The sequence below is a fragment of the Trichoderma evansii genome (genome assembly GCF_050947405.1).
Source record: "Trichoderma evansii strain SZMC 28006 chromosome Unknown GGI43scaffold_14, whole genome shotgun sequence".
NCBI classification, from domain to species: Eukaryota; Fungi; Ascomycota; class Sordariomycetes; order Hypocreales; family Hypocreaceae; genus Trichoderma; species Trichoderma evansii.
Window position 1 is genome coordinate 636,694 of NW_028145192.1, and position 12,903 is coordinate 649,596.

The following is a 12,903-nucleotide window of genomic DNA, read 5'->3' on the forward strand; positions in this document are numbered from 1 at the left end:
TAGCCTGTCGCCCTGAGTTATGCTATTGGTCAATGGCGCTGAGATCACGGCGCCGGTTCCACCGCCACCAGCAAGATGGGCCAATGGCAGGGCGATCTTGGGGCTGCTATATTGCCTATGATGGATGCTTGCAGGGCATTTGCGTTGTATTGATTCAGAGGCCATGCGCTAAAATGGACCCCGCAGCAGCCCTGTTAGTGACTGGACTTGACCCCTCCATAGCGGGCAGAAATTTATTTTTGTCCCTGGATAGAGGTGACGAGAGCCGGGCGTTTTTGCATGTGCTTTCACGGATACGGGGCAAAAGCTGTTGCAAAAAGAAATTGACAAATAATGAGACATCTCGTATGCAATCTATATGCTTTGTATTAGCATTTAATGCCATTATAATTGAAAAATATGCGTTGTATAGGTGTCACGAGACTGCCGTGGGATTTACAAGTTGCAGCACCCCGAAAAATCTGCGGAGCGCCCAAACGCCTCCGCAGATCCCTCTTTTTTTTTTTTTTTTCTTTTTTTCCACTTGTGGATCAAGGCAAGCCGAAAACCAGGTGCGGGTTGGTGACGAGCAAATCTGGACTTGGTCTTATCGTGGTCTAGTCGGTACCGTAGCTAAGCGGGCGATTGCTATGTGTAATTGTCTGTTGTACAAGATATTACGATTTTGAGCTTCCCGAGCAATTGGCTAGTCTACATTGGTGTTTTTGCAATTTCGGTTGAGTGAAGAGATTTCCTGTTCCGCCCAGATACGCGGTTAGATCACAACAAGCTTTGGTATCGATATGATGTCTGACTCGTTGAACAATCTCTTGCATCCTTTAGCCCGTGCCGGCTACAACATTTGTCTCCAGTGCTATACTTTTCCTTGGAGCCGTTCTCAGTTATACATCTAGAAGTAATAGATCAAAGTGATGGCGGCAAGTCTTTGGCATAGGTGGAAAATGGTTACCCAACAATTATCCAACAACATTCCTTAGACTCATGAGAAGCTCTGAATTACCCTTACTGCCACCTCATCAAACTGAACTAAATGGTTACTGGATGAAAAGATAGCGCGGGTATGCAGATATCAAGGCTCGAATACGAGTCCGTGTAGAAGATGAATGAGTTGCTACCACGTTAAGGCGCGGCAGTTCAGCAGATTAAACACCAAAGCTGAATAAGAGGCGATATAAAGACCTTTTCGTATTGAAGATCTTGAATTTTAACGTCAAATGTTGTACCATGTAGTTAGACTTGGTACATCGCCAGCAAAGCTCGTAGCAGCATATAAGATCCCACGTTTAGAGGTTTTTGTCAACGTAGTTGCTAAGGCGAAGCACATTTATACTAGGATATTTGGAGAAAAGAAAAAGAAAAGGAGAAAATTAACAGGATAGATGCAGTGGGGTGAAAAGTTGCAGTTATCAGCCTATCAAACTCCTTGAAATTGCACCAATCGACAAGTTCAGGGGTGCCGCTCATATAAGTTCAGTAGATAGTGTATTAATACTACATAGATAGGCGGTAGCAAACCTATCCAAGGCAAGAAGACTTCCCTCTCGAAAAGATGTTCGTTCTTTTATGCTTCGTGAGTTTATATGCATTTTTGTAACATCCTTGCCATGCGCGTCCAGTGAAATATCGTAGATACAAAATAAAAAAGAAATGCCAAATGATATCATATTGTCAAACCATCAAGTCGCGCCTCTAAATAAGCAGATCGAAAACGCCAGCAGGAAACTGAGAGAAATCGCAGGCCATGTTCCCTTCCGCTGCCATAAAACCTCTTTTTTGGGCTCTGCTCTCAATTCTCTCGTCTTACTGCACACATACCCTACCCCGCGGCTATAAATCTTTATTCATGACTCAGAACTGGTATCCTATTGCATAGGCACACCGGCTTGTGGATTCATTGGTGGCCCTGGCATATTTGATAACTGGGGTGTTCTCTGAGCTGCCGGGCTAGCTTGTTGGCTCGCTGCCATTGGGTTGCCGGGCTTCTGGCCGGCGGCCGACGTGCGGTAGGCAGGCTCATTCTTTGGATCATGCTCAGGGAAGACAGCTTGCAGTCGTCGGTACAGATCTTGAATCGATTTGTTCCGCTCTTCTCTATCCGCCACGGGGTCTACCGGCACGCTTGAATTCTCGGCGCCGATGGGCATAGCTCTCAGCTTCAGAGCCATATTGAGTGGAGGTGCGCTGAGATATGGTGGACACGGGGGGACTTTGACATCGGGTTTCCGATCGGCCAGGGCAGCCATGTATGATAGATTTCCTTGAAGCCGTCGCATGCAACTAGATAAGACATTAGTGATTAGAACAAGAGCTTGTTTTCTTGCTTTTCGCTTTTTGACCGAGATGTGAAACATACTGCAGATAATCATGCTGAAACTGGCTCTCCTCTTCTGTAGGCTTCCTGTCGGGAACGTTTCCATTGGCAGCAACGAATTCTTTCTTCAATTCTTGCTGTGTTGTCTGGATCTGAATGGATTCGTATAGTAGCTCGTGGTTGATGTCTAACAACAGCGCAAATCTCTCTTTTTCAAGGCTTTCTGTTGTAGGGCTCATTGGCACCGCGCCTGCCGGGGTAGCAACCATGCCACTCGCTGGGTTGGATGAAAAAGTTGGCGTCTGAGGAGTGGCTACTCCCATCTGCGGCTGGTGCTGGTTTGTAGGTGTTTGCCCTTGAGATATCGGCTGTGGAGTCGAGAATTGAGGCTGCTGAGGAGGCATGATGTTCGTCGGCGTTCCTTGTGTTGTGCTCGGGGGTCTTTGAGGCGTTGACGCCTGTGCCATCATCTGGTTCTGCTGCTGTTGTGGAAGCTGCTGGGGGGGCTGCTGCTGTTGCTGTTGAGGTTGCTGAGGCTGTTGTTGAGGCTGCTGCTGCTGCTGCTGTTGTTGCTGCTGTTGTTGCTGCTGTTGCTGTTGCTGCATGCGCTGCATCATCTGTTGTTGCTGAGACATGCCGGGCTGGCCCATGGGGAAGCCCTGCATGCCAGGACCCATCATGTAGTTATTGGGAACGAAGCCTTGAGGACCGACTGATCCAGGGAGCACCTGGCCGTATGACGCGCCGGGAAATTGCTGCTGGTAGGCCACTATCACGAGTTAGCAGTGTAAGCTTTACGCTGTCGCACAATGGCTGTGCCAGCGCCAATGTGCCATCAAGACACGGGGAAGACCTACTCTGATTGTTTGGCGCCATGCCAGGCATGCCCTGGCCCTGCATCATAGCCGCGCTGGCGTCCTGCATCATATGGGGGTTCGCGCCCGGGAAGACTCCTTGAGGAGCCATGCCGGCGAATTGTTGCTGCCGATTGAACATGGCCTGCTGTCCGGGCTGCATTCCACCAGGCTGCATTCCTGGCTGCGGTGCGCCAGCGGGGGGGTTGAAGTTGGGCGCGGCATTGCCAAAGCCATAGTTGGCGGAATACATGACTGGCAAAGGAAGGAGATTGCTCGGATGTGCCGCAGAGGATGGGCTGCGTTGTCGTTGACGGAATTCGAGGTCGCGAGGGAGAGCTGGCGAGCGACGAGACACGGTTTTTGCGGTTGAAGATCGCGGAGCGGCTGAGAAGTTGTTGTAGATGGAGAATGGCCTTAGCGGGTCGAGGAGCGCGAAACTAGCCTAGTTGGCTGTGCTGCAGTCGCGGAATGACGTGAGATGCAGATGAATTGGGTCGCTGGATCCAGTTGCACTGTCAGGCACACGATCCAATAGTCCGCAAATCTGGAGGGCAATCTGTGCGGATTTGCAGCCAGGGCCAGCTTTTGAGATATTAATAGTATCTACGCAGTAGTCGCCTGCTGGCTCGCTATCTTGAGGCCACGGGGGAGATCAGGCACAAGCACCGTGTTATTGCAGGCGCTGCTAACGGCGTCGCTGAGTCAGTTAAACACGATCTCTGCATGTGAAGACTGCAGTTCAACCCAGGCTGCCTCACGCTGGGCACTCTTTGCAGCTGGATGTGGGTGAATAGCAGAACTGGAGAAGAGCAAATAGACGGCGCAGTGCTTACTTGGACTTTCAACACTGAATTCAGGACCGTGATTTTGAAGCTTGCCGATGCTAATGGAAAAGAAAAAGGCGGCCGGGAGGGATGATCAAGGTTTGCTGGCGCGCGGATAGGTGGCGACGGACGATGGAATATTGGCTAGTTATTGGATCAGAGAGCAAGTTCTACAGTAAGTCGAAATCGAGTGTAGCCACGGGCCGTGCCTCGCTTAATAAGCCCGGGTGTTGCGAGAGTCTACGTACATGTAGATACGCAGCATCAGCAATAGTCAAGTGAGAAGCTTTATAAGCTGTGAAAGACTATAATACGTGTACGTAAAAGATATCCAGAGCAAGTACAAGGCATATATATACGTGTAATAGTAAGGTGTCGGGCCAAAACGCTGCCAGTGAGGTCGGTGATATTAGCTAAGTGTAGATACCGAGCACATAGTTTACTGGATGCAAAGCATTTGATCCAGTCTGACCGCTATTCATAGAATGCAACTCTGAATCAATACCACATACCTAGGTAGGCACTTTGTCTGTCCATGATGAGCTGAGTTGTCTTTGGTACAGTCATAATCCATGTACCGTAAGCCGCCAGCTTCCAGTACAACCTTATTGCTCAGATGGTGCATTACAGGGTACATCAATGTACACATCGGGTACTCATGTAGACGTAAACTGTCATCCAAAAATATACGACCAGTAAAGTTCCTCTGTTCAATATAGCTGATCTGTTCTCATTCATTCATGTCTCTAGAGACTAAAGACACTCGGCAGGGCCAACCTCAAAAAAGCGGCTTACACGTCCAAAAATAATATTTGCTGCCAGCCAACGTAATCATTACAATCCTTTACCATTCCAGCCTCCACGCTGATTATATGCTTCAGATACGTCGTCATAAAAAAGTCTTCCAAGCCATAACATTATTCTTTTTCTTTTTCTTTTCTTTGGTCTTTATTCCTGCTCATAACTCATGCTAGTGATAGGACACGCCATATTTTGACTTCCCTTCCAAAAGGCCGATGAACTCGTCGGCTACATATTCGCATGTCCTCTCTGATGGATGCACCTCGTCGTACCTAAATGGGATCGTGTCAAGGTCAGAATTTACCATCATAAGCCATAACAGTGTGTCATAGTAGGAGTATGTATGTACGTACCACACGAAATTTGACTGCGGTTCAGTCGACTGATAACAGCCTGAGTCTCCGCATCCCCTCCACGAACTGGTAATGTTGACAGGCTCAGTGTAATACTTGGATGGGTTCGCACGCAAATCAAGCAATAGCGAGTGAACGTCCAAAAGGCTGACTGTCGCACCTGGCCAACGCTTCTTGACAAGTAAGTTATACGGCGCACCCGTCGCGAACATGGTGTTGGCACTGGTTAGGTACTCTTCTATCTTATACTGAGTTTCTGTAGTGTTAAAAATTTCTTTATTTCCCCAATATTCGTTGTTTCCGGTCCCGCCATTGGGTATGGAAGTATACATAGGCGAAAGTTGCAGAGGAAGCACGTTGAGGAGGACGAACTGTCTGCCTCCCAGCTTGTACACTCCATCGAATGCCTTCCAGACACACTCTACAAAGTCTGTGATTGTGGCTCCTTGTACTTGCATATCGCCCAAGAATCCATCAATTCCAAGATCATTGGTACCGATCCACAGCGCGTAAACTGTGTTATCTGCCCTTCGGTCTGGATACAGTCCTTTGTACCCCAAGTCTGTCTTGAATGCTGGGACCTCGTAATCCAAGATGGATGGGAACGGCCCATTGATGTTGCTTAGGTAGTGCTGGGTAACATTGTCAGAGCACATGCCGCCTGCAACAGCATAATCGTAGAGCTTGGCTCCCGTCTTTTGCGCCACGAGTCTTGGCCAGGCATAACCGCCCACCGACGTTTGGTTGTTCACTGGCAATAGCTGGCCGGGAGGAGGGAGAGCGTTGTGATTAAAGATGTAGTTCAAGCGCCCTTCATCTGTGTAGCTGTCTCCAAATGTAACTAGATTGCTCAGCTTTTGTAGGCCAGATACGCTGGCAGCCGCTGCGGTCGTGGCGCATAATAATAAAGGAAGCATCTCGAGTCAGATGTGTAAGTCTCATACACCGAAGCTAGGTTATTGCTGTAAAACTTCAATTTCACATGGAAGAAGGGCAAGCGGGACGGTATTTATCATTGTCAATGTATCTTGGACCTCTCTATGGAATAATTCGGACATATAAAATCAAGGGTCTCATATATAGACATCAGCCGACGGTATTCATTCAATCATAGATCCCCACCTAGGAAACTTGCTGGATAATATGCGACTAATAAGCCTGATCACCCTGCATCCGGCTTTTAAATGCCGACATCCCCAGATTTGTTCCCCGCGAAATCTTTCCCCGCATCGTGGACCCTAGGCCATTGAAGACTGCATTTCCAAATCTAAATCTGAGAATGTCAGATCTTTCGTGTCTTTCAAGGCAAACGGCCGCATAGGTAGCTGACCGCCCTATACTTTGAACTTTAAATTGCAAAGTCGAGCAATAGAGTTCTCTACTTTATATAGACGACATGGAATCAATTTCCTATTTCTAGAGCAAAAGTTCAGCCCCTCAGCGCCAAGCATGAATATGCAAACGACACTATCATCCACATAACCATCTCTGATGTAATTGCCGACGGTTATAATAGTGCCTCATCTTGGATATACGATTCTAAATTTCCGACCTCTTACCTGTTTTGATGATAGAACCTCTTGCCTATTTTGGTGATAGAGTCTCGTGATATTTACACCAGCTTATACGATGTCCGAATGATAGTCCGAAAATAATTCATTGGATAAGACGGCAATAGAGCGCACCATCTTCATACGCTAGCGACTTAAAGCGAATGGTCCGTAGTTAAGAAATCTGTCTAATATATTCAGTGAACAAAAGAGGCCATCTGTGCGAGACCTCATCACAAGGCCAGTTGCATCATATCATATTTTGAATTAAATTTATTGAAAAAGTAGTAGTGAAATAAGAACATAAGGGATATATAAAAGTACATGTGTGTATTTGAATAGACGGCCCCTCTCCTCTGAACCGGTTAAGCAGAATTTTTGAAGTGAGTATTAAACCACGCAATGGCCTGATCAGTCGCATCGTCTGCCTGCTTCACAGCGTCTGGAAATTTGTGATCCGCCCTAACACAGAATCCATGTCCACAGTCAGGGTAGACGGTTACTTCTCCTCGAGCTGACTCGGGCTTGGCCTCAACGATGGTCTTGATGTTCTCTGCTTGCGCTACCGTAAGGTAGCTGTCCTGATCACCCACAGCAAATGATACTGGCAGTGTTAGGTTGTTGATGTCGGCGGGAAGACTCAAGAAACTTGGGTGTCCGGTAAATCCAACATCAATCAGCGGCCGCCCATCAATGTTCTCGCCTCGGCCCAGCAGCATGACCTGTTTGCCACCCCAGCAGAAGCCAGCAGCGCCGACTGATTGCGAAGCGCCTTCTTCTTTGCGGAGCTGTTCAAAGAATCCCTTTACTCTGGGCCATGCCTTGGAGGGCCAATTGACCCAGAGAAAAGGAAGCATACCTCGAAGAACATGGAATATGTGTGGTCTGGAAGTAAAAGTTAGCTCTGTGTATACTTATAGTTATTTTTCAAAATGTGTTTTGTCATAGGAGGTTAGTACTTACATCTTGGTAAAGATTCCAGCATCGGTTCCCAAGACCTTCATGCTATCAATTATATACAATGGCGCCGAGTGACCTACAACCATCAGCCTTGGTACGTGTAAACAGGCGTATGGCCATGTACGTGGGCTCTGAGTTTACCTTTCATAAAGTCGGGGGCATACACCTTAAAGTCTCCTTTGTCGGCATAGCTATCCGCAAGTAGTCTCACGTTCACAAACTCCCATCCAAAGGCATCTGGAAGGATAACCACAATGCCCTTAGCAGGCCGTCCATCAGCTGGATTGACGACATATGTGTCTAGTCCATAAGCTTTGGTGACTTCTCCGCGCGGTTGGCCCTCGTGGACGGAACCACGGTAACAGTCTGGGCATGACATTTTGACTGAATTTTGGTGTTATTATAGCGTCGAGAGAGATGTTGCTGCTTGTGTTGTTGGCTCGTGATTGCGTCAAGGTAAGATTGAGGTGAGGGGCAGAATCACATGCGCCAAGATTGCAACATGCGATTTGCTAATTGTTTCAATGCCGGCTAAACACGAAGAAAACAAATGGGATATATTTTAAACCGAAATCGTCGGCTGTCGGTTCAATCTAACGAAAGTGATATCCAAGTTGGTGGGAATAACAGCTTTAAGCATCTGCAAGCGCGGTGGACGAATGCGTATTATGGGGTGAGCGAATGCTCAGCGCAAACTCCGTACCTGAAATACATTCATACACACATACGTATACTTGCTTGTAATTAACAAGCCATGCGGTGAGTGAACAGCTACGGTGTTAAGAATTAAGCCCGATAGAGAATCTTTACGTAGGAATCTATATCTTGCCAAGTGGATATAGGAAAAAAAATATAGATCAAAAATGAATAAGCGCATACATTTCAAAGGATACGCACAACACTATTTAGGTAAGTGGCTATTATCATGTGTACATTATCTAGCGCTATGTGCTGATAATTTGCCGGGCTCGGCATTTCTGATCACCGCTGGTCTGCTCAATTGCCACAAGCGAGATAGCTCTGAAAGCGATGATACCTTCGTACGCAAAAAGCGGAGCTCAGCTCCTTCGCTGGTGCGACCTTATCGGCTCCGAAGTGACCAATTATTGCTATTCATCCCCGAAATGGTCTGATCAATGCTACTGGTATATACCGGTATGTATATAGCGACCGAATACCGTAATCCCTAGGGAAGCTGGCCAGTGGGCCTTTTTATATGCTCGCTGTAGCAAACTAGCTGGCTACTCGTATTCCTGGTAAATTATGGGGCAATATCGATCAGAATGTGACAAAACCTACTGGTCAATTGCTGCGAGGTAATACGGTATACGTGTAATACTATGGAAGCCTTGCATTTTGAGAGACGCTAGAGAAGCCACGCGAGTTTGAGAGACAGAGCAGAATAAATAGAGTGGGCATCTAGATGACGTCTAGCTAGCTGACTATGGCGGCAGTATCTCTGAAAGATTAGTAGGCTCTGTTCCTGGACGATATGCTGGATATGGCGACGAAGGACTCTGTGTACAACTCAGTGTCAGTATCCATGAGACGGCGCGAATGAGTGAGATTTGGACATTTAGGCTAAGAAGCAAATAGAGAGGGGAGTACTAACCATCATTTCTGCCGAGCCTCCTTTTACCAACTTATATCTGGTCTCCCAATCTTCGCTCTTGGCAAGGAAACAGCAGTACAGCCAGTCAAAAACCTTGGGGAGTGGAATCGTAATCTCTCCTTGGTAGCCAGCTAAATCTCCTTCAGATGAGATGGATACCGAAGCGTCATAGTCTGGATTAACGGCTCTCACAGAAAACGTGAACTGCCATGGGTCTGGTTCGCCCTGGGCTTTCGGTTGATACTTCACCTCTAATGAGATGGATGCTTTGTCGAGAGCCGCCTGGTCTGCTATTAAAAAGCAATCTGTTGCTATGCTAGTGGGAATCTCGTTCTGCTCTCGCATGGCCTTGAACCGTTGCCGCAGAACATCAACACTTGCTCCCTCAAATGATGAATCACTGACGAAAAGTGGTTGATGACGAGAGCAAAAACTGGATGCTCTTTTCCAGCCTTTACCGAGCTGTGCATTCCTAGTACACGTATAAGCCCATTGGAACGTTTGCCATTTCTGTTCAGTTCCATCGCTGTACGCGGTCCGGAAAATAACAAAGCCCCATCGAAACAACTTTGCATCAGACATGTAATTCAACCATAGAGGCTGGGCCATCCTCATCTTTGCCGCTCGCTCTGCGATTCGTTGTTGTCTTAGGTTTTCGCGCCGCTCTGCTCTCACTTCCTTGAAAGCATGGTCAAGGCGGTGATTCGCACGGCGCTGTATCTCGATGTCGTCCTGACTGACTAGGATATTATCAACTTGATCGGCAAGCTTCATGTCGTCTTCGACAAGATGAAACCTCCAAAAAATGTGTTTACTGCCGGTATACGGCCTGCTGGGAGCCCCGAAGATAAGAATTTTGCACTCGTCTTCTGTTAAGGTTTCTAGATTGGACAGTGCCTTATATTTGAGCTCTTCCATGGTAAGGCCAGTTTTATCTTTGCACAAGCGATCTTCTTCGTCAGGTGGAGGTTGATCATAGACCTGATTCTTATCAGCCCGTGTAATAGATGCCGGATCCGCTATAATGCGCAAATAGAGTGCCTTTTCGCCAGGAGACAACCTGGTGGGAGGAGGATTGAAGATGTTTTCGCCTTCAGTAGACATATTAGCGGATTTGATGAATGCTAACATATGGTCAAGAAATGCTTGCTTGTCAAGTTGAAAAATATTGATTGTGCTTGAGCATTGACATTAAGTCCAGCGTCACATGACTGTGCGCGCAGTCAAGCCAGTTCACGCACGGTTAGTTAGCAGGATAATTGAACTGAGCCTATTTGTAATAAATATATATTCATGTAGGTCGGTTGTTGGGTTATTTAAGTCTTCCAGAGGCTTGTATCTAGGTGTAAAGTATATCAAAGTGGTTGTGTGGCTGCGTATAGCTGTGGTGTAATAAACACGAATGAAGCGCCGATTTTGGTAGCTGCCGGAAGTTAAACCTTTAATAATACAGCGTTTTGCTACTCAAATGGGAGTTGAAAAAAAAGAGTGGGGAAGAGGAAAGGAAAAGGGAAAAACAAAGTAAAGCAAAGAAAATACAAGTCGTAAATATACATAGCAAAGAGCAAGGATTTTGAAATTTCAACAATGTCATCTGATAGAGTAACGGCGGCAGGGCAAAGAAGTTGGAAAATATTTAAAGTAAAAACTTTTATAAAAGGTTTACTGTTATTAATGAAATAATAAACGACTGATAGCAGTGTTGTGTGTTGACGATTACCAAATTTCCATTTATTTGCTCTCCCCTTACCTTTTCTGTTTCACTATTTTTATATGATTCTATAACTTTGATACCGTATTAAAACATGTTCAAGTTACAGGGCATTCATGTATCCATCTCTGTCAAATGTCGGCTAGATTTTGAGTAAGTACTTGCTTCAAAAAGCACACTCTCGCATGCTTATATCCCTTAGGCCTTTATTCATCAAAACCTTGCTTTCAATTTTTACAATTTGATACATGAGTCCTATTCCATTTCCACCATGTCATACTCCTTTCTCTAGTTTCTTTTACCCCTTTGGTACCCCAATATAGCCTCTCCTGCTTTCTAATACCTATCTCTTCGAGTTTATCTCGCTTCTTACTTCATAAGCGCTTGGAGCCCGTTTAAGAGAAGGTGGGTCAAAGCGAAATCCACTAGTATCAATAAGAATTGCTTTTTGGAGCTCTTCCAAAAGCTCACGAAGCTTTCTCAAAACATCATTCACGGTTGCTGCCCGGGCCGTTGACATGGGACTGCTTTGTACAGCGCGCCAATTGCTCATCATATTTCCAATGTGTGTTTCTGCCCACGTTTGTACGTTTTCGAGCCGCGGGATCAAAGCGTAGTAAACAAATTCGGAAAACATATCTGCAGTATTAATAGTTATTCCCGTTAGCCCAACTTCCTCATCAAACTGCTCGAAGGTAGCATGCATGGATTAAAAATAGTAGCCATGTTATTGTTAATTACTTGGTCATTCAAGTAAGAGAAGATGGAAGTAGCCAGGCGAATGGTAGAAATCCCGCCTTCAGCCGCGGCTTTCCCGTTTCTCTCGCTCGTATCATCGAAATTGTTAGCTTTCCACGTATCATTCGCCATAGGATTACTCCCTTGCCATATCTGCATTTTGACGCCATTAAATCTATTTTCGCAGTTAACGAGTACACCGGGATTTTTCGTATCACCAAATGCAGTCCAGGTATCATCCATAGGTGTTGACGTCGAAGTCATACGACTCGACGGCCACTGATCCCACGCTGTTTGAAAAAGGCCTCCTGTGCGTAGCAATGCCTCCGGAATTGGCGTATATCGTCTCGTTATAATAGAGCCATCAGGGAGAGTGAAAGCACCGAACATCATCCACTCGAGCATGAGACCGAAGGAGCCTAGTTCCACAATATGTTCCGTCACATAATCACTACTCTGTGAACCAGAAGATGTGACAGTGACGTCGCTGCAGTTGGCTGCATTGGCTAAATTGTAGTAACCTGCTCGTGTATTGACTCCTACGAGGTATGCACCGTTTCGCCCGTTTGGGTATGTATGTGACCTGATAGTAAAAGTATAGCCGGAAGGGGTGTGCACATGAAATTCTCTGCGGCCGCCAGTGCCCCTCGGGTCAAGCTCAAAGCTTCTCTTGTCCGGGACTGGTAAGCCATCTTCTGGATCACCGTTCCAATCCGGATCAAACTGTGTCATGTTAGTGCCTGAGTAGCAGGTAAGTGTGGTTGTCCTGTTTTCAGAGCAGCCAAAGTAATCGCCATCGATAACACTATTAGTGCCCCAGTTAGGTGCAGTACGAGGAGGCGCCGGGTTTGAGAGGCCGGAAGTGTAGATATATGGCTTTCCAATGGAGCCAACCAGATGGCTGTAGTCACCCTTCTCCCATAAGGACGAGATACCAGTTGAATATGCTTCAATGCCAACCTGCTGATCTGCGCTGATGACACTGATGTTGCCACTGTCACTCACAATGCGAATATAATGTGGGACATCGAGCAGAAATCCAGGATCTGATTAATCTTTTCTTTCTAGGCGTAAATATTACTAGGCTGTAGATGGCGACAGCTGCGCAAGCATATCCATGGCCATGAATATTTCTTTGAAAGACTTCTATCTCTTAAACCCAATGGTAAATAGCACCTGTGGTAAT

At 46.5% G+C, this 12,903-nt stretch overlaps 5 protein-coding genes across 5 annotated transcripts; all 5 read right to left on the reverse strand.

Annotated features, from left to right (window-relative positions):
• Positions 1-1,763: 1,763 nt before the first annotated feature.
• Positions 1,764-3,750, reverse strand: GGI43DRAFT_91194 (uncharacterized protein). Its single transcript, XM_083210499.1, has 3 exons — positions 3,169-3,750; positions 2,354-3,080; positions 1,764-2,277 (listed from the first exon to the last, which is right to left on the reverse strand). The coding sequence occupies exons 1-3, from the start codon at positions 3,416-3,418 to the stop codon at positions 1,863-1,865; spliced, it is 1,392 nt and encodes a 463-aa protein (XP_083059251.1). The 5' UTR covers positions 3,419-3,750; the 3' UTR covers positions 1,764-1,862.
• Positions 3,751-4,836: 1,086 nt separating this feature from the next.
• On the reverse strand, positions 4,837-6,177 carry GGI43DRAFT_91230 (SGNH/GDSL hydrolase family protein). Its single transcript, XM_083210501.1, has 2 exons — positions 5,147-6,177; positions 4,837-5,065 (listed from the first exon to the last, which is right to left on the reverse strand). The coding sequence occupies exons 1-2, from the start codon at positions 6,061-6,063 to the stop codon at positions 4,963-4,965; spliced, it is 1,020 nt and encodes a 339-aa protein (XP_083059252.1). The 5' UTR covers positions 6,064-6,177; the 3' UTR covers positions 4,837-4,962.
• An 884-nt stretch (positions 6,178-7,061) lies between these two features.
• Positions 7,062-8,035, reverse strand: GGI43DRAFT_385179 (dienelactone hydrolase family protein; the record flags this gene model as incomplete). Its single annotated transcript, XM_083203611.1, has 3 exons — positions 7,062-7,581; positions 7,660-7,732; positions 7,798-8,035. 3 exons carry the CDS (start codon positions 8,033-8,035, stop codon positions 7,062-7,064), a joined length of 831 nt encoding a protein of 276 aa, XP_083059253.1.
• Positions 8,036-9,010: 975 nt separating this feature from the next.
• GGI43DRAFT_91227 (uncharacterized protein) lies at positions 9,011-10,729 on the reverse strand. Its single transcript, XM_083210500.1, has one exon. It carries the CDS (start codon positions 10,397-10,399, stop codon positions 9,233-9,235), a length of 1,167 nt encoding a protein of 388 aa, XP_083059254.1. The 5' UTR covers positions 10,400-10,729; the 3' UTR covers positions 9,011-9,232.
• Positions 10,730-11,642: 913 nt separating this feature from the next.
• GGI43DRAFT_385181 (uncharacterized protein) lies at positions 11,643-12,836 on the reverse strand (the record flags this gene model as incomplete). The annotated part of the gene is made up of 2 exons (XM_083203612.1): positions 11,643-12,711; positions 12,799-12,836. 2 exons carry the CDS (start codon positions 12,834-12,836, stop codon positions 11,643-11,645), a joined length of 1,107 nt encoding a protein of 368 aa, XP_083059255.1.
• Between the last annotated feature and the right edge of the window lie 67 nt (positions 12,837-12,903).